This window comes from Anabas testudineus, chromosome 16, assembly GCF_900324465.2.
Source record: "Anabas testudineus chromosome 16, fAnaTes1.2, whole genome shotgun sequence".
Classification (NCBI taxonomy): Eukaryota; Metazoa; Chordata; class Actinopteri; order Anabantiformes; family Anabantidae; genus Anabas; species Anabas testudineus.
Window position 1 is genome coordinate 20,014,893 of NC_046625.1, and position 25,845 is coordinate 20,040,737.

General features: G+C 41.6%; 1 protein-coding gene across 1 annotated transcript in view; it reads right to left on the reverse strand.

Annotated features, from left to right (window-relative positions):
• The window catches only part of LOC113169465 (furin-like protease kpc-1), a 133,712-nt gene extending 108,842 nt beyond the window's left edge, over nt 1–24,870 (reverse strand). Inside the window, exons 1-5 of the mRNA XM_026370864.1 lie at nt 24,803–24,870; nt 23,379–23,530; nt 22,503–22,678; nt 8,361–8,453; nt 631–712 (exon numbers count right to left, since the gene is read on the reverse strand). Coding sequence (XP_026226649.1) covers nt 631–712; nt 8,361–8,453; nt 22,503–22,678; nt 23,379–23,530; nt 24,803–24,870 — 571 coding nt within the window. The remainder of the gene's footprint in view (nt 1–630; nt 713–8,360; nt 8,454–22,502; nt 22,679–23,378; nt 23,531–24,802) is intronic.
• Between the last annotated feature and the right edge of the window lie 975 nt (nt 24,871–25,845).

The window sequence follows — 25,845 nt, forward strand, 5'->3', positions numbered from 1 at the left end:
TTTCATTCTTCTCACGTATTTCTTGTTTTGTCTTATTTTATCTCTGTAAATAATCCTGTTCTGACTGCATCGAAGCATCTTCTGCTGCCTGATTGCATGTGGAGTGTTCATTCATGCCGCTACCTTTCAGGTCCTGCTCACATCATTTTGCTGCTTGATCTTTTTACAACCAGGAGAAACAACTTGTTTTTAGTGTTTGGAATAGCATGCATAGTAGAACGTCATACTGGGCTCAAATGTTGTGCGTTTTTCAACTCCCAACTGTAATTTATGCACAATGAAACTGAATCATTCACTCAGCTGCTTCACAAACGGACCTAAGTGAAACTCAAGTTGCCATTTTCAATCTATTACAGACAATATCATGATAATTATGTCATTATGATGTCATAATACAATATGTTGACCCGCCAAACAGATTTTCTTGTAGAACATCTATGTTTTTCTTTTTCTTCATAATTTTGCCTAAAGATTTGTCCATTGTGTTTTTTGCTGGACTTGGCATTTTGTTCATAAATTTTAGAGACAATAAGATTTAGCAGCACTTATGTTCAGGGGATTTACGCCAATGGTGGTTTAGCATAGACACAATTGTAAGTAGGTACAAAAGAAGAACTAGTAAAAACTTACTGTGAGGGGTAATGTGGCCCTTCCTTGTCACTGGCACCCGTTTCTCTCTGTAGTGACTGTGCTGCCTTTGCACCCAGTGAACCTTCAAACACAGAGTAACAGAGTAACAGATTACTTTACCAACATATTTTCGACTAAGTCAACAAAAGGGACAGAAAGTCTAAGCTGTATTCTCTATACTTTGGTACGTTTGGCTTGCACAATACACGCTCATGTACTACAGCTCTAATAATCTTGAGCCCTTTCTGAAGTCTTTACTTTCGCTTTGTACAGCTTTTTGTCTACGACTGTGGGTTTATGAGGATAAAAGCAAAACAGTGCGAAGAACGGAGCAAATGAAATATTTTTGTTCCATTCTGTCTTGTTCTACTTTGAAATAGGCAAAATCCGTAGCACAGGCAGAGCCGGGCATCTTTATGGAGGAGAGTAAAAGGTTGCCTCTTCATTAGTTCAAAGAGTACTCGCTCACGCTCTCCTTTGCTGTCCCATTGTCCTGGGTTAAAAGCAATGAAAACACCCCCACCTCACCTACACCTCTGTCCTCCACAGTGCGCACACACGCACACATACACACTTCCTTTCATAGGCCACTGCTTGCCGCTTTGATCTGATAAGAGGCTGGTCCTTGTGAAGGTGGACGCACTAAATCAAACAACAGATCACAGAAACACACACAAAAACACACACACATATCAGTGTCAGGCCACTATTGTCTTCTTACACTTAAATCAGAGTGGAAGAGGTTGAAAATAAATACTATTGAGAGGCGGCTGTGGCCTTTTATGTCGTAAAAGCCTGCTTGCTTTATTTCCCCTTCATGTTCTTCAATTAGACTCAATTAACAAGAGCGAGGAGCTGGTCTAAAGCACCCAAGAAGACGGGTTTAGGGAGAGGTGGCCTGCTGGAGCTAAGAAAGTAGATGTGAAATGGGTACAGTTGCAAATGTAGCCAGGTTGCATCAGGCTAATTATCTGAAGTTGTGATTCAAGATGAGACTAAATAAAAATATAACAAGCTCAGTATTATGAATAGCAAGGGAAACATGCTCAATAGCTTTTCGTTGCAATGTGCTTAAGAATTCATATGACTTTAATATTTTCAATTGTTCCTCAATAACATTTTAAATATCCAGTCCACTGCGATCATCTAATCTATGTATCTACAAGTCAAAACAAAGAGATGTATATACACACAGATTACCAGGAGCAAACTGCACGTGTGTGTATTCTGCAACAAACTTGTTAAACCCCCCCTCCTCCCCAGCCCCTTCTCTGGAGGAGCAGCCAGGACACGGTGATCAATACACATGATAGGGAGCTAATCCCTCTCTGTCAGCCTAGGTCCTGCCAGCTACTAATGGCACACACTCACTAGGGACTGTCTGTAAATGTGTGTGTGCGTGTGTAGGCGTGGGCCTTAATGGCAGATTGAGACTCTTTAGAGAGTGTTGCTCAAGGTTAGACTCAGGGGACATGGGGCAATTGACCACACTGTCTGTGACACTGACCTCTCCACTGTCAGCGCATCCATCATCCAGCTGCATATAGACGGCAAACACACACAGACCCACACGCACACACACAACATAAGGTTCACGCGATGTAAAAAAGAAAGCCCTGTGTACAGTTTACACAATGAAAAGTAAAAACACCAAACAGAAAGGCACATCTCATAAAAATAAGGCTCTTCTTCTTAAAGGCAGCCAAACACATGCTGCAATACAAAGTAAGCTGGTGCAACTTCAGCATCAAATACAAAAACAAAAAAAAGACAGTTCCCCCTTCAAAATAAAAGTCCAGGTAAACGGGAAAAGAGAGAAAACGAGGGTTGAGATCAACAAAGAGACAAAAGAAAAAGTCTGGGCATATTAAAAAAAAAATCTTCCTTAGAAAAACAGTTTTCCAACAGCAAGGACAAATAACAGAGCAGTGGAACACTTGCATGATTGAACAGCTAGAACTGACAGAGGCCCGATGTGAATGCGTAGAGGAGGAGAAGAGTAGAAGACAGACAACAGTATGGAGGGGGTAAAAGTGCAGAGTGTGTGCACAAATACGGCTCTGTAGAAGAGAAGTCAGTGATTAAGGAAGGTGGAGAGGAAACTCGGGAAGGAAAAGTGTAGGTGTGAGAGTCTGTGTGTGCACATAAGTCTCTCATGTCTCTATATGAATGAGTGTATGGGCTGGATGGCAGGCAGCTGCAGCTGTGTGATACGAGCTGAGCTGCACAGATATCAGAGCTGACATTTTGGGCTTCGCTACCCACCCACGGTCCCCTGGGAAAGCGATGGTAGTGGCGGTGGCCGCATGCCTCCCCAGCCCAAGCTCGCCCCTCCGACTACCTGTCAGTCACGACGTTGTGCCTCCCGACGCTCTGTCGGCCCCACCCCGGCCAGACCCATTACACCACACTGCAGTGAACGTGCCACATGCTGCACTGTCAGCAGCACCCAGACCCTGATGCGCTGCTGATCCCTATCAGGTCCTCAGCCCCCCCACCCCACCCCACCCCCTCTGGCCCCCCCACCCACCACCTCTCTGCCTCTTGGTTCAGTCTCTCATCTCTAGCTGCCAGACTGATAACCCTGGCCACAGAGAGAAAATAACAGAGAAAAGAGGCTCTGTGTGTGTGTGTGTGTTTGTGTGTGTGTGTGTGTGTGTTTGTGTGTGTGTGTTAGCACGAACCAGAAGATGAACAGAGAAACCAACACAGACAGGTAAAAAAAAAGAAAAAGTCAGAGTTCTATAGTGGCAAGGAGCAATGAGAGGGAGGGGGAAATTGCATAAATTGAAAGTGGAGAAAGATAACAGGGAGATACACTCTGGCCCCTCCTCTAGCCTTCTTTTAGGGCACCTCTTGGCCTTCTCTCTCTCCTTCGCCTCACCCTCCCTTTTCCTCTGCCTCCCCACCCACCCCTGGGCTCTCTGATGTGTTGCTCACTCCATTGTGTCAGCCTTCAGAAGTGCTCAGTTTGAGTGGCAGGCCGTCACAGATCAGTTCCCTGCTAAAGCGGCCCGGCAGGCCGGGGTGACGGGCCAGGAAGGGATCTAAGTGGGGTTTATCAGCGCTTCTTAACGCCTCTCCGGCTCCCTGACACAAAAGAGAGGGGGTATTAAACATCTAAAGCAAACCAAAAAGCGTGAAAGCTCCTTATAGGGGCGCGGGATTGTGGATGTGACTAGAGTCTTAAAAAAATAGCAAAAAAAAAAAAAAGAAAGAAAGAAAGAAAAGAAAAAATAAGGAGTGAAAAAAGCCACAAATGCTTCAGCACTCAGGAAGCATTGAGGGAAAATTCTGATGTTTTTGTCTGTCTTGTGTGGATAGAGGAGTGTGTGGAAGAGAGAGAGAGACAGAGAGACATCTGTAGCATCAAGATGGAACTAAGCGAGTGAAAAGTAGCTTAATAATCCTTTATAGCTAACCACCTGTTTTGTTTGTGAGGACAACCAATGCAACAGCATTACATAAGCATGCACATTCAAAATACCCAAGTCTTATTTTTAAGTATTATTATATCATATAGGACTGTTTAACAATCAAATTAATAAGCTTGCTTTAATGATCATTGATATAAAGTGGGCAGATAACGAAGTTCATAAACACACAGGAAGCTCCTGGAATATTTATCAGAACAACAAACAAAGAATTAATTTTTATAATTACCATGAATTATTCTGACACTAAATGCTCAGACTATATTTAATACTAATGTATACAAAACAAGGTTTCTAGTGTCACAGTATGAAAAGGCGTAACGGTCACAGCTAGCAAACTTAACACTGCATGTATCATGTTAGAATATAACCATGTTAAACACATATTTTAGGTTGATGGCTATGGCTTTGTGTAGATTGAAATCAGCTATTGATTTTACTTTGCTACTGACACACCTGGGAGTCAATTAAGCAACACTGCAGTTGCACTTAGTGCGTGTTGCAAAGGTGAACATGGCTTCTTTAATACTTTCAATAAAACAGACTCATAATTACTGTGAAAAAGATCTGGTGATAGAAATGTGCACATTGTGGTCCTACCAATACCACAACTAACAACACCACCTGCATACAGTGTGTCAGAGACCTCTCTCAGTGCACACAGGTTTGTTACTGCCAGTTAAACAATTAGGCACACAACTGCAGCTAAGATTACCTATAGATGGATGTTGAGAGAAGGAAATAAGAACTATTCAGACAAGGATGTCAGAAGATCGGGACATACACTGTGCAGTGATTTTGTTTATATGTGTGTTAAACGTGTAGTACAGCAGCAGGTACCTGTGTGTGTGTATGTCGGATGCTGGCAGGGGGTTAGTATCTCAGATATTTTGTGAAAGGTCATTGTGGAGTTTAGTCAGAGACAAGTCTGTGTGTTTGAGAATGAAACTGCAAGGTATGATAGTTGGGATGGTAGGAAGAGGGTCACTGGGGGGGATGCAGGGTCTGAAGTAAACATGGTACAGAAGAAGAGCAGAGACAGAACATACTGAGGTGATGTTGCTATCCAGTCACGCTGCAGGCACATTGTGTGTCTATATTCCTTCATGTATGATGTTGATGCATGTGTTCATGTTTTGTTTTGTTTATCCATTTAGGTCGCGTGATGTCTGTATGTGTTCCCTGTGGGGATGCTTGTTTGCATTGTATCTCCTGTGTCCTTATCTGTGTGTTGTCTCTGAGACCTCATATGTTTGTATTGAGCTGTTTTTTTTTTTCCCACAGCCTTGCTAATTATGTCATTAGCAGTGCAACAGCTGATTGTTGCTTCGCTGGCAGAGGGCTTCATGAGCCAGGATTACATGGTAGCAAAATCACCTCCTCCTCCTCCTCGTCTGAGAAACCACCATGGACCTCCACTCTGTGTGTGTGTGTGTGTGTGTGTGTGTGTGTGTGTGTGTGTCTGCTGTAAACATTAAGCTGTTATAGTACAGTGCTCCACATGTGAGCCTCACAGCTCAATTCCTATAGACTGCTTTAATTCAGCTCTGTGTTTGATAAGACTGCCAGCAGGTCCTGGAGATCCCTCTGATTTATGAAAGGTGTTTATTATTCCTATATTGACATATTATTGTTATCATATTTATGATTAAACACAATTCATTCAGTTCAACTGAACTGAACTGAATTCTTTTTGAAGATGTAAACATTAAAAGTGATGTATAGTTTTGTTGTTGTTTTTTAATATTTTACAATGTATTATCTGCGTTTGTCTTATTTCATTTCATTTTCACTTTTCACTTCTTTTAAATCATATTGTTACAGTAGGTTTTCAGCAAAGTAGAGTTCAAACTATGTTACATAATATGTTACTTTATATTCATCTTTTAAATCAATACAGATGGAATAAATGCATTTTGAACTAGGAGTTTTTCATCATCTAACATATAAATATAAATCTTGTTATCAGTTGTAGTACTAACACAACACAGCATGTGGGATGAGCTTGATTTTTCACTCTTATCCTAACAAATGGCAGGTGACAAAACAACCTGCACTCATCAATTTACTGGCTTGATCTGGACACTTTAACCATATCATTCTGTCTTTTATCGGCAAATCAGGTTTACTCCGTTGGCACGGAGCTGAAAATGTGAAAGCACTCCATTATCTTGGGAAGAGTTAAGACTTTGTGACCATGTTGTCACCAAGTTTCTTTGCTGACGATGACTGTGTGAGGCAGTCGACAGCTCCAGAACAAGCTTGTATGCTGTGTGCTACCAACACAGTTATACACCGTGTGGGACAGATGACTGGAAGACAGATATAAATGACACGTGTCTTTGTAAGCTTATCCACAGTGTACCATGTTTTGTATTATGAGCATGCACATTAAGAAATAGGGGAAAAGTATTATTTTAAATACTTTCATATTAAAATAAAAACACTTCAGACATTTATGGCAAAGAGCGATGAGTTTAGTTCCACTAGATCTAACAGATGGAAATGTAGAGTGTTTTAGTCGTACACTGATGAATCAGTAACTGCATCCTTCATTTTACACAAAAACAAAACGTCTTCGTAGAGTAAAACTCCAAATGTGCAATCCCAGGATGGATTATCTTCTGTCTTACTACTGTCTTACTTACTTAACTTTAAGTAATTCTTCCCAGAAAACAAAGCTTATTTTAAACTATTTAATTAGTATGTTTTATAATGTAACTCACCTGTCATGCAGTGCACAGTGCAGTGTATAGTAGAGTGCATTTGTTTAGACAGAGGCCTTTTCAAAGGTGAGCAGATGGAATACAGCTCAAGTTTTGGCAGCTGGCCAGCTGCTGCAGCTACCACACTTTAATTGAGTTTAGCAACACATAACCCTCCAATAAGGCATCTTGCATAAAGCGATTACTGATTACATACAGGCTATTTTTAGGCTGAACAATGACAATAAAGTGAATTTTTAGTCTGATTTGAGTAAGATTTAATAGTATGATCATCCAGTTAAAGAGGTTTTTCTATTGGTTTTGAAAAAAACATTTTGAAAAAAAAAACTTCACATAAACACAGTACAGGACCCAACAAACAGAGCTCAGTGGAAAGATGTTCAAGAACACCGTCTTGGAAGGAAATACAACGTCTAAGTGTGCGATTGTTCATTATTCCACAACATTATTTGTGCAATCCATTAAATTTAAGACTCATTACGAAATGTGGGACATTTAAGGGGTGCAAATTCATTTTCACCCAAAGTTGCGATGGTAGAAATGTAATTAAAGTTACAGTTTAATGAAATCATGAACCATACATGGAGTCACTGGAGACTGTGCATAAATTACTTCAATTAATCACATGCACACTGATTCAGATGATAACTTTGAATCTGAAAGTTTGGAATTTTACGCTCTTGCTTACTTTCTGTTTGGTTCTTTCTCTTGCCTCCGCTTGTGTGTGTGTGTGTGTGTGTGTGTGTGTGTGTGTGTGTGTGTGTGTGTGTGTGTGTGTGTGTGTGTGTGTGTGTGTGTGTGGTGCGTGTCCGCCCTCCTGTGAGTATAAACGTAATATTGTTTGTGTGTGTCACTGAAGGAGCAGTGTGTTGGGGAAGGGCCAGAGGTCTGATGCACTCTGGAGAGAGGACAGGGCCAAAGCTGCATCTCTGACCCTTCCTCCCATGCCTCCTCTCTCGCCCTGCGCTGTCACGGGATGTCTCCGAGGGTGACGGTTTCCCTGGCAACACAAGCCCGGTGAGGAGGCTGCATTGTGCGCTCCGAGGGTGATGCAGAACGGCTTGTTGAAAGTGGCTGGGGGGGGGGGGGGGGTTCAAAGTGATATCGGGTGGAACAGACACACGAGCTACATGAGCAAGGTAAACAACTTTCAGCCATTACTCACCACATGGCTCTGTTTCTTTTTTTTTTCCCCCTTCTTGCTAATCAACACTAGACCCTGATTAAAACAGCAACACCAGCCAAATGAACTTCCATTTGCATATACATGCTGTGTAAAATCAGAACCGTTGCCAGAGTGTGAATTCACCTTGACGTGGCCGTGTTAAATGTATCAAACAGTCACGTCTAAGTAGCTGAACGCTCTGATTTGCTGTAGTTACAAATCCATTTCCCGCTGTGTTACACAGACAGTGTGAGTCAGGCCAAAAAAGAAGAGAGAGGGAGAGAGAGAGAGAGAACAACCTACTTTTGGGAGCATGCAGCTTGATCCACTCTACAGATCCTACTGTGTGAATGGATATTTTATTGAGCTGAGAGTTTATTTAGTGGTACAGTTAAGAATACTCACCCCTGGTACAGTCGAAAGTCTCTTCTCAAAGGTGGCTCGGTCAGAGCGCCCCCTGCTGTCTCTCAGAGTGTATATGCCCTTCAGGCTTCCAACCTGTCAGCACAGCAACAAAAACCTGTTGTCAGTTCAGAAAAAAAACCCAAACTTTCAAGGCACCAGTGGGGAGAGAGAACACAAAATGTGTGGGGACGATTTGACTGACTCATGTACACTATGATATTGCAAAGATGCATTAGGCAAATGCTGAAAAGTGCTTCAGTCGTTACAGAGAAACAAATCCAGGTAGAGAGTGAAGGTCAAACATACAACATATTCAGCCATAATCACCCATATGACCCTTTGTGTGACATGATTTGAGTGCATCCCCTCGGGCCATCTGTCTTGTGTGGGTTTTCTGCAAGAGGTGGGCCAAAACCAAATAGCACACAGTTTATCTAACCTTATCCTGGGCTTTTCATTTCCAAGCCTTATAAACTCAATCATATTGACCGCCTGGGAGAGTTAGAACTAACTAAGTGAAATCTACTCGGCGGCAATTGTGTGCAAGGCGCGTGGTGTGTGTGTGTGTGTGTGTGTGTCTTGCTGATTCTATCTTCCTTCACTTTCATTCTCTCTATTCTCTGTCCCTGAGGTGCATCAGGGCTGAGACTGCCGAGTAAATTGTCCCAAATTGAGTTCCTTCTTGCCGGCAGATACAGGCCACATCCCGACCGTTTAGAGTGAGACAGAGAGAGACGCACAGAGAGAGAGTGAGAGAGAAAACAATCACAGCGCACATCACTCGCTTGAATTTTTTTTTTTCCTCTAATTTCTCCCTTTGCCTTTCTTTTCTACTCACCCTCCCTGTCTGTCCCTCTTTTTCTCTCCTCTGCTGATTTCCCTGCTGCCTCTCTTTCTTCTCTCGACACATTATTCTTCGGCTTCTCCCTCTTCATATCACTCCCTGTGTGTCTTCCCTTGTCTTTGTCTGTTGCGATAGGTATACATCAATCTTTCCTTGCTCAGCTTGGCTTTTTCTCTCCTTTGATGAGTCTCTCCCTTGTGTTTGTTCTCCTTCCTCTCTCTCTCTTTCTCTCTTTTCTCCCTCAACGTCTGTCTGTCCTTTTTTTCCATGTCCCCTACCAACAGTATTTGCCTTCGGTCACCATGTGTCCTTCTCTCACCCCAGTTTCTATCCCTACTATTCATCCCTCCTTTGCTCTCTCATCCCACCCTCCATGGTTGGCTGTACCTGGTGACATAGTACCCATCAGCACAGACCTCCTGGGTAGAGGAGTCTCGCTCTGACAATAATCACACAGTAAGTTTATAAAGCTGGCAGCCCAGCTGAGCTGAGCTGAGCTGAACTGAGCACACGCGACTCCCCTGATGCCGGCACACTCCATTTAACTCAGCAGGGGACTGCAGGCTGGCTGGGGCCGGCATGAAGCATGAGACAGGGATGGGGATGACAGTAGGTTTTGGGGAATAAGGGTTACTGGAGGCTGATGATGGAGCGGTGACATAAATGGGATGAGGAAGGATGGTTGAGCTGAAACCTGTGCTGCAGGGCATGAGGAGGGGGTATGGTTTTGGACTTCTGGTTTGGGCAGAAAGTTTTTTTTTTTTTTTTTAAGAAGATGCTCATGTAACTCTGCATGGAATGAAAATCCCTCTCTACTTTGACTGCTTGCACTCTGCACAATCCGTTCTACCTCCTCCCTGGGCTTTTACGGTGTTTATGTTTAGTACTGGCAGCAGGGTGGTAGAAACTTTTCTTTAACTGCAGAACTTAGTTTTCAAGCCACTGTGAAACCAGGATTCTCCAACTCACTTACCTTGATCTTGGACATCCCCAAGTGAAAGAGAGGACAAACTCCCTCTAGAGAGCATTAAGGAAACTCTTTCTAGCAGCTCCTCATTATCGCAGAAGCCATTCACAACAATGGCACCCTGACTGTTGCACTCCTGATGTTCAGTTGCATGCAAAGGCCTGCTATGACTTTATGTCTACAGTAACTGAAGCAGAGACAAGCGTTCATGGCATTGCTAAAGAAAGTTAGTGCACTGGAATTTGCTATACTTCATGTGGATCAGTGGCATCGTAGATGATCTCACACAATGAGAACACTATTGGCCCTGAAACCAATCCCCTCAGATTGGTGCATTGTGACTAAAAACCTAATGAGACATTAAGAAGAAAGCGTAGAACTATGGACACAGAAAGTTCTGAATTTTACGCTCTATCTACCTTTATGTTTGCAATAAACATAAGTGATACGGGAACTTATTTGCTTCACCCCAAAGAGCTGTTTGTGTTTTGTCTGTGTTTTTTGTGTCCTTAAGTGAATGTAGCCATACAGAGAGTTTGGTTGTTACTTTGTCCAGGTTTTCAAATGTTTGTTGCTGAGATTTCTGCTTCCACCTTAATAAAATAGAGGTGACTGTATTTTTTAAATTTATTTTTAACTACTGATGACCTATAGACTGTTAGGACTGTGCACCATGGCACTCTCAATAGTGCTGATTCTTTGGATAGGGAGCCACACTGGACTCTCTCTCTCCCTCGCTCATGTTTACACTAGCGGGAAGATTCAAGTCAACACTTTTGGATGATGGGAGTGGACTATGTATGAACTTTTTGCTTCTTGACTCAGGGCAGGTTTGGATTTGATTGGGTAAAACTTAATTTCTATTTTTCCTTTAAATTATTGAAATAAAATGTTTCAGTTTGTGTGATTAGTGATAAGTTACCAGGATGTTGTTTCAGGATACTGTTGAATGTTTTTACAACTTTACCTGATATCCACTATACTGAGGGCACAAATCTCAAATATTGCAGAGTCTGGAGTAATAAAACCTATTTATAGGGGTAAATACCACTGGAGGTAAACAAGACATGACGGGTAAATGTAATTTAAACAGCCAGTCACCCACAAAAAAAAAAGATAAACACTAAATTTGTCACTTTTACATTACATTACATTACAGAGGGTGTATGCAACACTCACACATGGACATACAGCTAAACTAAAGCTGTACATGAAAATTAGGGAGCAATTTTAAACCAGCCACAACAAACAAACGTACACCCATCCAAACATACACATACACACATTTGTGCCCTGCCAGAACGGGTTCACAGCAAAACAATATGAGGCCAATCAGGGGACCATTGGTATGGCTCTCCCTCCGCTAATGAAGGCACTTTGAAAAGGTAATCTAATTCACCAGCAGCAATTAAGGCTGGGAGCGCCTTGTCACTATCAATTATCTGCTCCTTCACTCATGTTCTCCAGTGCGGACGCTGAGCCTGCCTGACACACAGCACTGTCAGACAAATCAACCCCATCAGCCAGCCAGTCACTGAGAGCACTAATCATGAGAGTGTTCAAACACATAAGACATAGTCGCCCATGTTCGAACAGATACTGCATGCTTGAAACAGTGCACAATAAAGTGAGCCTAACATGACCTTCAGCGTAGGAGACACGGCCGATGTTAAAACACATCAAATATTGGTTATTGATTGAAAGCCGATGACACTGTGGAGTGGTTTTTCATTGTTGTGTGTGTGGATTTCTTTTTTATGAAGCACTGCTGTGATATTTTCATCATGGCTTTCTAGTCAATGTGAAGCTAAAGAGGTTGATAGTTAAACTAAATCTCAAACTGGAGCAAAATATAATATAGTTCTTTAGTTCTGGGATTGTTGTCTCATTTACCAACTAAAAAACAGGTGGCTGTGGATGTGGAAGGGGAGTGTGCCCACTAAACGCAGGTGGCAGGCCAACAGTTGTAAAGCACTGTATACGTTTCCCACTGCACGCTCCGTACAAGCTGCCTCTTTTCTTTTGCTTCCATTTGGCTCCTAAAGGGGTTTTAGTAGAAAAAGTTCAGACTTCATCCATCCAATTCAATTCTCGGGAGACAAAGCAAAGACAGTTGTGAGCAGCGTAGTTCTCCTCTGGGTAATTCTATCTAAGGTCACAGCGAGGGTATCCCAACACGCATTAAGCAAGAAAGCAAAGAAATACCCTGAAAAGGGAACTGTTCAACAAAAAGCCATTGTATAGAGCAGGCTGGGGGTCACTACTAAGGATGGTTGTAGCTTTATTTGACAAACGATAACTTCTAAACTCTAAAACATTAAGTGGTGATGTGTGTACAATATGTTTCATTTGGTTGCACAAATGCACAATACCTTCACTAATTTAACCTCTATGTTGAAAACAGTCTTTTAAAAACATTTAGAACTTTTTTTTTTTATTATTACAGGTTAAAATGCAATGAACCAATGTCACAGCAACATTAACTACAGCACTTCAAACTCTTTCTGAGGTTTTTCTAAAACGTCAAATGAAGATTGAAACTGTGACACTGGAGGTGCAGCACCCTGACCTATCACCCTCTTCTTGGACTGAGCACGATGCCACAATACAATTAGACCTTCAGAATCCAGACAGACTATAAGAGCAAGTATAAGCTGACAGACAGAGCTATTCAAAATGCTCTTCTCAGGTCCTTGATTGCTTGACTGAAACTCTCCAACGCATAACCTTAGTCCAAAGCACTGATGAAGAGCCGATTAGCATGACAGTAGTGCTGCAGCAGCAGAATGCTGAAAAGGAGAATATCTGGGTCTGACTATGTTGCTGCAGGAAATCAAACCCTGGCTACTGACAGATGTATATAATAAATTAATATCAACTGAATGTAAAATGAAAAGTGTTAAAATGTTCTTTTAAATCAAGAAACCCAGTTGTTCATGATGTACAGTATATTAAAGGTAGCATATCGGTAATTTAAATCAGTCAGAGAAGTTAATTGCAAATTAAACAGTGATTCTGACCTCGGGTCGCCACCTGTCCTCAATTAACACCTGCACTTATAGCTGCTGACCACCAACATGCATGCATTTTGGAAGTACCTCCGACAGTCTTTTGTATTTGTAATCAAACAAACAAAAGGCTGACCAAGTGCATATTAACATGATCTGCTACTGTGAATGCAGCCAGGCAGATACGGAGAGAAGATGCAACATTAGAAACAGAAAGATGCCAGCAGCGAGTGTTTTCCAACACAGGGCTTTTCTGCTGTAAGGCAGCGGTGCTAAAAGGCATTCTAAGTGAGTAGACTGTGGTAAGGAAACAAAAAGGCTTAATCTCCAACTATGACTTTCCCTTGAACCAGCTGCAGATCTAACTACTACTGCTGAGATGAACAACTAATGAAGCTCCCATAAGGACTAAATATTGGACTTAAGCATTCTGGACCCCAACCAAAAATCACTTGCAATTATGTGAGCTGGAAGTCAGAGCAATTAAAAAGCGTAACAATGGATTATTCAATTAAAGAACTGAATTTTAATTATCCCATAGTGGCTTTTTATTTTGTTTTACTATCTTACCTAATACACAGCCTGAGGAGCCAGTGCAGCTACAGTCAGAAATTCACTGGGCTACACTGATTGCTTTACTGGCTGCTGTGTTCACCGAGATCGGCAGAGCTACTCTGCCATGAGATTTTTAGGTTCAGAACAAGTCTGCCCGTTTCCAACTGTGACACTTGAAAGAGTGAAGAATGCTAAAAACAGATTTTTCTTTTTTAATAAAATTATGAAACAACCAATTTGTATTACCACCTGGACTGAATTCAGCCAAGTCCCTAATGTGCCAATTTTTATGTATTGCAACAAATGAGCATATTGAAAATGGTTGCTAAAGAACTACTATATATTACTATGATACAAATATCATATTTTGTTCTACTCAGTCAATGCATTAATGATTATTGCACATTATTCATGTATGTATTTTGTTTTGATATTACATTGATGCCTGTGCGCCCTCTTCAAGTGTCAAGTTAACTTGTTACTTAAGTTCATTGTACAATATCAAAGAGAAAAGAAAGTAAACCTCACATTTCAGGAAGCTGTAGCAAGCATAAGGAAAATGGTAATACTGATATTAATATTGCAAATGTAGCTGAATCAGCCCGGTGGCAAGTTAACACGAGCAAAGGCTACAGTCGCAGTTTGTGCTGAGCTAACACTTTGATACAGTTAACTGAGGTGAAGAGATGAAATTCATTTCCTTTATTCATAACCTGAACAAACTGCATAGACACAACAATTAAAAATATTCTTGTCAATTATGGAAACTAGGCAAGTTCAACGGCAGCCTCTTACTTGCTGTATATGAGGCCTGTTATTTCTGACTGATGCCAAAGCAAACCATTTTTTAAACAGCAGCATATACTGTGAGTTTGAAGAGACTTCATCAGCTTATTGACAGTTTATTCAATCATTAGCACACTGCTCTAAAGTGGTAATGACACAAATATAATGATCTCATATTGATCCTGTATGTGTGTAAATAAACTAAACTAAAAATCTGGCTGAAAAACAGTAAATTTATTTCCTTTATCTTAGGGAAAGCTAAAGGAAATGCATTTAAAACATCACCAATGTGGGAGACACACACACGCATGCACAGTGAAAACAGCAAGAAACCCCTGGACAGAAAATAATAACAGTAATAATGAGACAGCTTGACACTTTGTTATTACAACAAAAGATTAAAGGTAAAGCTGCAACAATACATTATTAGTTCATATTATTTAAACAGTAAATTAAATGACTATGCAAAATGTTAAAGGAGTTGCTAAAAGGTGAGTTCATCATCCAACCATGTAGTTCCCCTGTGCACAGTTTAGTTACAGTGTATTTCAGCTCATTGTGCTGTCCGAAGTCTAAAGCTGTGCTTTCACACCTGTAGTGCACGACAGGAGACTGTCAGACAAGTTCTCGCTTTCTGGAATTACTCTGTTTGATTTAAGGGGCTTTTAGATACCATGTAGTTTGTTCTGCACTGGCCACTGGGCTCAGCGCTCTGCATTTCAACACAACACAATTTGTAGTGACCAGTTGTAACTCTTAAAAAGCCACTGTGGTGATGCTAGAATGAATTTGTTTACATATGTCGTCTTCATCAACTAGCATGTGGTGCCAATCATCCAATCATACAAGCTGCTTTATACTGAATATTACCAACACTCACTGTAAAGGAACGGTGCCCTGTGGTGGTTGGGGGTGTAGACATCAACAATGTACAAAAAAACAGAAACAGCTCAATTCAGGGTTCCTGAATTCCAGGGTGCTAATCTGAAACACTGCTCTCATCAACCTTGTTTTCACCAGTGGAGTTTATCAAAGTGTTTGTTTCCAAAGATTAAACTGGTAAACTGGACAACGTTAGCCACCAGCAGTTAAACAGAAGAATTCCAATCAGTGGTGCAGATTTTTCCCCGATGTGTCGTTGGAAACCAAAACAACAGAAACATACAGTAAACACCAAAGTGGGTCAGTCTTATGAATTTAACAAATTCAGATTTGATTAGCTTTTTTTAATTTGTGGCATCATTTTTGGGATGGGAGCTGTGGCCTCTTTGAAGAAAGCACATGGTTTTTCTGGGAAATGTGCAGCCTGACAAACACAAAGATGGACACTACAACACCACTCACTAGGTACAGAGAATTAATCATAATCTTATCTGTTTATATCAATGATTAAAAGTTATATTTAAAGGCTAATTTACCAAACACAACATACAGAACAATTCTGTAGCCTTCAAACAAAGATATAAACATAAAACTGATGTTGGCAGTCCAGTTGAAATTTGAATCATCTTTAGAGCAGAAACCATAAGCTGTATGCCCCACTGCTGCTGACGGCCTCCAACAGACAAACAGATAGAAACAGAAATCAAGGGGGTGGGGGGGAGACGGGAAAATCATGAAGGATAAACAAAAACAAACACAGACATCAAAAGTCACTGAAGCGGTGTGTGCGAGCCACGTGAGGTAGCCCACCCTATGGAGAAACCAGCAGCTGGTGGGTAAACTAACAGCCTTACAGGGGCTGTGGCCTCCACAGCTCTGACTATGGTGAAGGAGAAAGGAGAGATGGGAGGAGGGCTGGGTGATGGAGGGGGATGCTCGAGGCTAAATGGGGTGAGCAGTTAAGCCTTGTTGGTTACAGTATTGGCAAGAAATGCAGGAGATGGGAGGGGCTGTGAAGGGGTCCACAGCATGTTACTGTCCAACTAGATTTTTCTTTTTGTAATTAAAGAAATGCCCAGTACCAATCATTTCCTAATATTTGAGAATTATCTGATTGGTTGAAATATGTGAATTGAAACCCAACAACCTAAGAAGACAAGTCCGATGATCATACAATGTTTGACACTTGTTGGAAAAATTATATTAAATTGTTCCAATACTTGTCTGTTAATTTTCTCTTTCTTGACTAAATAATTCATCAACATATTGTTGCAGCTCTAGAAACAAAAAGATGGTCACAAGACATATGAATATACTGCAACTGCTCTAATTAGTTGATTTTATTACTGCATTAATTAATTTACTAACAACATATTCAGGTCTAACAAGAGCTGTACTCATCAGTGTCTCAGCATCACATCACATTATGTATTATTAGTTGAGTATTACATAGGTACTTAAGCAGTACTGCATTTTTTACCTACACACTTAAGTTACTACAATCAATCAGTCCAAACTGCTACAGAGCGGCTACACTTTTTTCTGTGGGGTCCCACTCAGTTAAGAACCAGCACCTACAATGAAATCCACCCAGTAAACCAAACGCAGAACTGCCAGTTAATTCAACAGTGAAAATAAATCTCCCTTCACATGGAAATAAATCTACTGTGATCTGCTATTTGGAAATTAAGCCTGACGTGCACTGAAGCATGTTTATGTAATACACAGGTTTGACTGGATTTTCTGTTTTCTTTACACAGCTTCTTATTTAGATTTTTTCTTTTTTATTTATTTTTTTTTTTTTAAAGGAAATTATCAGAACCGGAGAATGTGCTGCACTTACCAGCAGCAGTAAGAGACAAGCGTTTCAGAAAAGTTCATCCACCGAGATTCTAATAAACAGCCACTTCATAAAATCTGATTTACTTTCACTGGTTTCTTTTGGAGCTTCTTTTATAAATCTAATCCAAACAAAACCTTGTACTCAGCAAAGCTATGCAGCATCACGTGAACATGTTTGTGTATTACTACCACCACTGCCTGCACTTGTCCACCATCTTCCTCTATCTTCTTTATCTTTCTCTCGCTCCCTCTCTCTCCATTTCAATATTGAAGAGAGTTTTATTAAGGGCTAGACTCGGGTGTGCTGAGGCGCTCTCAGTAATTTTCCTACAAAGTGCTTTAATCCATCACACGGCCAACATGTGGCCTTTGCAGCCATACATCATCTCAGCCCAGAGAGTGAGAGGAAGAGAAAGAGAGGGAGTGGTAGCATAATTTCTACTCCCCTCCTCCTCCTTAGCCCCTTCCTTCCTGTTCTTCTTCTCCTCTACCTTCATCTCCCGCCAGAGTTTCCCACCTGGGAGGGAAACCACATCTCCACATATTCCTCAGTCAAGTCCTCTCTCCCTTTACAAATGAGAGCGAGGTATGAGCGGGGATGGAGAGGAGCGGGAGCGGGGAGGGAGGGCGGTAAGCAAAGAGAGAGCGAAAATGAAAGAGATGGAGATAGGCGTGAGTGAATGAGTGAATGAATCTGTGTGTGAGGCTGAGAGAGAAAGAAAGAGATAAGGGAAAATGGAGAAAAGCTTACTGGAATGAATGAAATTGGGGACAATAGGAAGTCAGTGTGTGTATGTCTGTGTGCACGTGTGCTGTGCATGCTATACGTGTAAGGTGTGTGCATGTGTACTCGCATGAGGAAATAGAAATAGGCAGAGAATGAGTGGAGATGCAGGGGGCGGAGGGGGGGGTGAGAGAAAAAAGTGCTGCATTTCCCAGCATGCAGCTGGTGCAGTTTTGCCCTCTGTGTTGCCCCCGGCCAACACCTGCCTCCATTTCGCTCCCTCCGCCCTCTTTGCACTGAGGAGCAGCGGTGAACTCTGGGCCCCCTGACTAATGGAATGGGCCCTCACTTCCAACCATTAGAGGATTGGTGTCCCTTTTTGTGCCCCTGGGTGCCCTACGGTACGGGAAAAGGGAGAGAAGATGGTGGCATGTCTGCCGTTTCCCTTTTGCCTGACACAAACACACACCTGGTTATAACATAACAGCCTGGAGTAATCCAGCCAGAGCAAGGCTTGACATAGCTTAGCATCTGACTTAGGCTATTTCTGAGAGGATATTAAAAATTCTGAATCGGGTGGAGCGCAGCAAGGTTTCAGAGAAACAGCTCTCTGAATGTGTACGTCTGTGGCCCCAGCTGATCGGGAAACGTTTGTGTGATTTCATTTAGCCAGTAAATCCAGTGCTCTACCTCAATTACATCTGCTTTACTCGGATGGAAAACACACCTCGAGTGTACGGAGGGAGGGGGGGGGGGGAGGCAGGGAGGGGAGAGGAGGGAGGGTGGAAGCATGGAGCGGATTGGGGATTGAATCGCTCGATGAGCTGATATCACATCCGCAGACAGTGAGCCAAGCTGTGCATCAGTAATGTTATGCTAATGCCATGGTAATGATATGGTAATCTGCCGGCAGTATTCCACCTCACTGGAGAGAAGGAGAATCTGGAAGGCCTTTCACTATTGGTTGGAGACCAGGGACTTCCTGGTGTCAGAGTTCAAGACAAAACCCCTGCACACACGCACACACACACAAAATTGTTTCTCTATATTTGTGAGAACACCTACTGACTTGATGCATTCCCTGATTCCTTATCCAAACCTAAACCATCACAACTAAACACCTAAGGTCTACCCTTAGCCTAACCAGAACCATAAAACCAAGTCCTAGCCCTCAAACAGCCCTATGAAAGTGTGTCAAAAAGTGGAAACACCAGAGAGGAAGTTCTCACTTTCCCAACTCACTCCTAAGGGCTATGAATCAAACTAGTCCTCACAAATGCACTGCATACGAGTACACATGCATTCACGTCAGTTAAACAGGTACCTAATTGTTGAAGCAATGACCTCGGCTAAAATTAAAAAAAACTAAGACGTAATCTGGCTCCAATTGAATTTGCAAACTCTCAAGTAAGCAGGAAATAATAGTGCAAAAAAAAAAAAAAATGCTGTATGTAATGCAAGTTAAAACTAGGTCGACTTTATTATAGTAAGCCTGCAAGCTGAGACTTCTCTTTTTTTTTTTAATCAGCGTGTAATATCAAGTCGCCGTCCTGTTGTTCTGTGGCGGGTATAAAATGAGACAGAAAATCATTTATTTTAGATCGCGATCGTGTTGTTTTGCTTTGTCGTTGCGTGTGAAACCCTGCACCTGTAATGGCTGCCATTACCTGTCTAGTCAGAGCAACTCTTTCTTTCTGGCTCGTAATGATTGCATTACACCACCACTGCCTCGGCTGAAGATGAGACTCACCATTGTGTGACAGTAATCTTTGAATCCACATCAGCACTGTCACACAGCCGTAATAATTACAACCGAGAGCTTCCCCTGAGCGCGGTGCATTCGTTGGGTCTGCCTCTTTATTTACATTTAGCTACATTTCACTGCACCTCATCTAATTGTGAATGAGCAGATTTAGCCTCCAATTTAAAAAGAAGGCTGACAAACTATGAGGGATTTTTAAGCACTTGTAAATGAGCAAAGAGTAAGACAAGTGAAGGATAAATATGGACAGATCAACTCTATCTCTTTGATACATTTAAAAATCATAAGGACTGACATGAAAAACTTCAGTGCATCTGCTACCAAAGAGGCACCTGCAAAAATGCTGCTGCAATGCATCACACTTAATCAGTCCGTGTGGCATAAAGACATCAGCTTGGGTATTTTGCTTTGTTTTTCTTTGTATTTTACAGTTGCAAAATGGATATGTCAAGTATGCACGACGGAGAGACGTGATGACATTTTCCTGGATGCTGTACACTAAATCAAAGAGACCAACAATATGTTGAGTGCCAGCACAGAGACATTTGATTCCCATTCCACTCATGCGGCATTACCACTGGAATGCCAGCAGATATCACAATCCTCCCAAGCTAGCACTGGGCTTGTCAGACTTTTCATTTTACTTCAGTTCAGAAGAAAAAAAAAAAACATATCATAGGAAATTGTCACCATCTTCTGCTTGATATCCAACATTTGCCACATGCGAGGCGCAAATCGCAGCCGACATAATTAAAGTAGGTTTGACTTAACAAAGGCGATTTGGTGTCACTGACATTTAGCATCAGCCTCTGGCGACAGACAGGTAGAAGAAGCCAGCAGCAGCCAAGTCAGCAGATTGGACCTGGGGGGATTGTGAAATTGGGGGTTGTCTTAGGCTCGTCTCAGGATATGGTGTTTGTGCGTTGGACAAGTTATTAACATACAAGTACACTTCTTGCATATGTTCAGATCACTATAACATCCCAGCTTCCTCTCACTGATTTCTGACATGCTGCAGGGTTACACCATTTCACAAATGTAAAAGCAGAAATTTAACTATAAAATCTACAGCGAGTGCACGTGTGTATAATACAGTGGGATTCTCTAAATGGGAAAATGCATTTACTGTTGTTTTTCAAGTTATCGCTGCATCAAGGGATGATCAGTGGCGTGTTAATAAGAGCACAAAAAAAACTGCAGGAAAAGGCAGAGGGGATTGTGTTCAATGTTCATACATGAGGGACAGAGAGCAAGAGAGAGACAGGCAGAGAGGAAGACAGAGACAGGGGTGGACTGTCCAATACAGTTTTGATAAAGGTCAAAGAGATGTTTTATTCATGATCCAGGCAGCAGCCGTAGTGAAGGCACCAGGGCCAAGGTTGAAATGAGCTCCCGTCCCCGTTCCCCAGAGCCAACGCTGCACACAGCCTCGCGCCAGGCCAGCGGACACTCCCACTGACTCTTATCAATAATGTCAAAACACACACACACACACACACACGCGCGCACACACAAACACACACACACACTCCTCCAGTATTACTCATCGATAACTTCAAATCACAGTTTTCTGATTGTCTGCCATGAGCAAAATCAATGGAGGGAATGTACATCTGCCAACAAATAACAAATTGGACTATACTTTAAATAAATGAAGTGCCACCAAAACCTTTTATGGGGACTCTTGGACACTGTAGGTGTAATACAAGAATATTTTCTCAGATTTTTCTCTTGTAGGCATCTACCTAGAGCCATTTATATACAGCACTATGAACATAAAAATAATCATTATTAAGCTATTGAGCTTTGATTGTTATTCTGTTCAAATAAAACTGTCCACGCTGTACGCACTTGATGCATTCTATGGATCACTGCATTTAAAGTGAGATACTTTCATCACGAGTTGTTTACAATATACTCTTTAAACAAATAGTACATTTTATGCAAAGAATCTACAGTATGTTGATTACTACGTCTTTACTTTTGAAAAGTAAAATAAAATGATAGCTTTTAAAATCCTGAATTTAACAGCACATAGCAGAGATGGAACTCAATTCATAAGGGCTCTTACCTTTTAAATCTTTCCCACTGTGAATCTTTCATTAAAGAGAATCAGAAGTTCATTTCAAAATCTCTTATACCCCCAAACCCCCTCTTTGAACTCATTCTAACAAAAAAGCAGAACTAGTGTACTCCACCTAACCAAGACCTGCTCCGAGCCCTTATTTTTTAGTGCAGCAGAGAACGCTTTTTTTTCAGGGAGCTGACACACTTTCACACTCAACAACCAAAGTAACCTTTAAAGTATTGATGTGGATAAATCACATCTAGTCTTCTGACAAATGGAAAGATTTCAGCATGACAGATTAAAACTCAGGCAAATAGGTAAAGGCCCAGTCATCTCCAAAGATTCATCTGAAGCCTATTCCACACACAGGAGTTTCTCAAAGGCATAAACTAAGGTTGGCTTGACAGACAAGTGCATATGTATGTGTGCACGTGTTTTTGGGTGCATGTATGGTACAGCGTGTGTGTTTTGGTGCATGTGTGTCACTCTCTGTGGACGGCGTACTCCATGTGTCTTTAATGAGATATGAAAGATTCAGGAATGCTTCTGTAATTTGATGAAAGTCAGATATTCCTTAAATGGGAAATAGAAGTCAGCACTTTGGCAGCTCAGAAGAAGGAGAAACACTCAGTAACCAGAATTTGAGAATGTAAATTGTGGCCCATAGGAGGGGGTAATAGCAGGGGTTTTAAAGAGCCACTGACCTGTTGTATGAACTCCAGTCCGTGACGCACTGCCAGGACTCTGGCAGCTCTGATGCCTCCGTCCAGATGCACAGCATAGAAAACATGGCGGTTGGTCCCATGATGCCCCTCTGTGGTCACTACTCTCCTCTGCAGCAGGCAGGCAAGCACAAGCAGCACAGCACTGGACATGGAGCCTTAAAAAAACAGATAAATAGAAAAATTCACAGCTCACAAGTTGAGGGTTAAAAGGTTCAAAATGTATTAATGTATAGTTTTTTTTTTTTTATGTAGAATATATTCTGCATTTCCGGACACTGCATTGCATAATAATGTTTCTTGTTGCATACAGTGAACGTTTCATAAATTGAATTCATTAATAATCTGTTGATTTCCACGAAAGCTCTTTCTGAGTATCAAACATGACAAAGAAAAGCACTGAATCATCGCATATGACCGGCTGGTAAGACCACATATGTTTCCCTTTTGCTTGAAAGACAAAATGACGTTCTGTTAATCGACTATCTCAGTGAATCAGCAAATCGCGCCAGCTCTACGTGCAGGCATAGTTTCAATTTTATAAATTGAAATGCAACATTGTTTAGTATCCCTGGATATTTTCTTGTCATAGGTTCTTTCAAAGTCTTACAACTGATGATATGACTATGTACTGTATATTAGGGGGAAAAAAAACACAAACACCTACGATTTTAAATATTACCATAACACTTCAAATACATCTAACAACACAAATTACTTTCTATAGTGTGGGATTCAGCATCTGAGTGCAGCGTATCGAACACTGTCAATTGTGAAACAATTTGCTCACAGCCACCTCCTCTGTACTTTTGCATGAAATCCACAGTGGCTGCCACCTACAGAATGTGAACCACCCACCTGTAGCCATGGAGAGTGAAACGTCCAGGAGAAATCTTTCACCCAGTGCGATGAAAGCTAGAACTCTGGCACCGGGGGCCCCAAGCGAGACAACACTCTCTCTCCAGTTCTCAGCCCACACGTTTAATCTCCTGGCCTTCATGCAAATGCTTCTAAGAGTAGAAAAACAGCAGTGCTCTCATTGTGTGAACTAACTTCCCTCTTTAAGCAAAACAGGAACTTTATCAGTCTTTCTTCGTGCCTGCACTTTCCTGTGAACGATGATCGAACAAAATGTTTGTCATCTAACTTATCTCAGTCTCTACTCAATAAGAAACTCACCCTGTTAACAATATAAAGCATACAGCATTAGCTGCTTCAGCCCCCCCACTCATTTCACTGGTTCATGTAACTGATATTTACTGTCCTCATTGGTGAAGTTAATCAATTTATCATACATATATTTGTTTATAATTAATTATACAAGGTGCTGTATTCAGTCAGTTGTTTCCCACATGTATGTTTAAAACAGTGCTCCATTTGATTCCACTGACGTACCACAGCTCTAAATCTACCTGGCGGCTTTAATGTTGTGGTGATGCAGCTACGCAGAAGGCGGTGATGAACTGTGTGCTCCTGACAATCGTGGCCAGCATGAAATTCTTCCCATGCCGACACCTGTCCAGCACAGCATTAAAACTACCAGGAGGTGTTAGTGTTGGTGTAGAGCAGCCGCTGCGAGTTGATTAATTAGTTCATTGATTGATCAACACAAAACTGATGGCAGCCGTTTTCATAAATTGAGTATTCACTAAAGTCCTGTCAAATGGGAACTCACTGGTTGTCTTAGCCTCTACTGATGTTAAGCTAAATCGTCTTTGGTTTGAGACTGCTGACTAATCCTATATCAATATGAAAACTCTGGCTTTTGGAAATTTTTCCTGACATTTTTGATTACTGATTTAATACTGTTAAAAAGAATCAGCTGGTTCACTGATAGTGATAATGACTGTTTGTTGCAGCCTTCCATCTATATGCAGCATCACTTCTCTGCAGTCTGTCTTCTTCTGGATGTATCTGAGCTACTTTAACACACCCACAACCATACAACTAAACTCCAAACTAGAAGATTAAGATCTCTCTTCGGCTGTTCAGTGTTTATCTGACTTCTCGTCAAAAGCAAAGTGCCTCCTCCTGCAGCAGCCCCCCCCCCCACCAAACAACAAACGGTGCAGCTGACCACTGTTTAAAGTCTACATCATTCAGCTCCAATCTCCCAAGCTGATTGAAATCGATAACCTCACTTGGGGCTCGAGCCCCAGTCAATCCCGCTGAGATGCAGGGCCAGCAGCGTACGCCCCACCCAGAGAGGAGCGGGCCTCGGGCAGAGACAAAGTAGACAGGGAGAGAGGGAGGGAGAAAGAAAGCACATGAAACTAGAGTACAGGAGAGCCACATTGAACAGTGTCAGGGCCTCAGGGCCTACTGGGACGCTGATAAAGTACCTGGACATTTTTATAGACAAACTACTTATTTCCGTCCTCATATCGCTTGGGAAGACTGATAACTTTATATTCCTCTCAGGCAGAGGAATGAAAAGAGGGGGGGCCCTTTCAGAAGTTTAATTGATCAAACTGTAGCCACAAGGGTTTTTTTCTAGAGATAAAAGGGACTAGCACTCTCCCCTGTACAATACAGAGATCTTTTAGAAAGCAGACCCAATGAAAAAAGAGAATGTAACTCATTATGCAAAGTCATTACAGGCCTCGGACTATACTCCTTAAAGAGGGGGAGTTAATGGTGCAATTGTATCATACAGGATTTCCAAAGGTCAAACTCCTGGTCATACAATAACATTATTCTACAACGTGCAGATTATTTCACGACCAAAGTTACAGAGGTCAAGCATAAACATCACGACAAGTTTAACTGTCTAATAACACTAGAAAATTTGTTTTAACCAGCTCATGGCACATTTTGGAAGGTCGTGAGGATCTGATCGGTGCCAAGTCTACATCATGGCAAGTAACCACAATAAAGAATTGTATTTTTATGTGGTGTGTTCATGTGTGGAACTCATTTCTCTGAGACATGTTAACAAGAGACCATCAGGCATGTTAGGAGGCTGAGCTAAAGTAGCCGTTCCCTCTTGTTTCCAGTCTTTATGATAAGCCAGTACACTGAACTGTCAAACTTTATCTATCAGTACATTTAGCAGCATTAAACAGAGCTGATTGTTTACAACAGTCAACATTATTAACACCAGACAGAGATGTGTTCCTTGCTGATTGTGTGGATATGTATAGACTGTCCTTCAGTGACAATTAGATGAGACAAAAATATAACTGAATACAGTAATTGATAATATCGTTAGAGGGGTGGAAACTTAAGTACATTTCTTTAACTCCCATCAGGAGTTAGCTTAGGTGAACTGGATAATAAGTTACAAGATAGACTCCATTTCTATGAATGTTTCTCTGTGGCATTT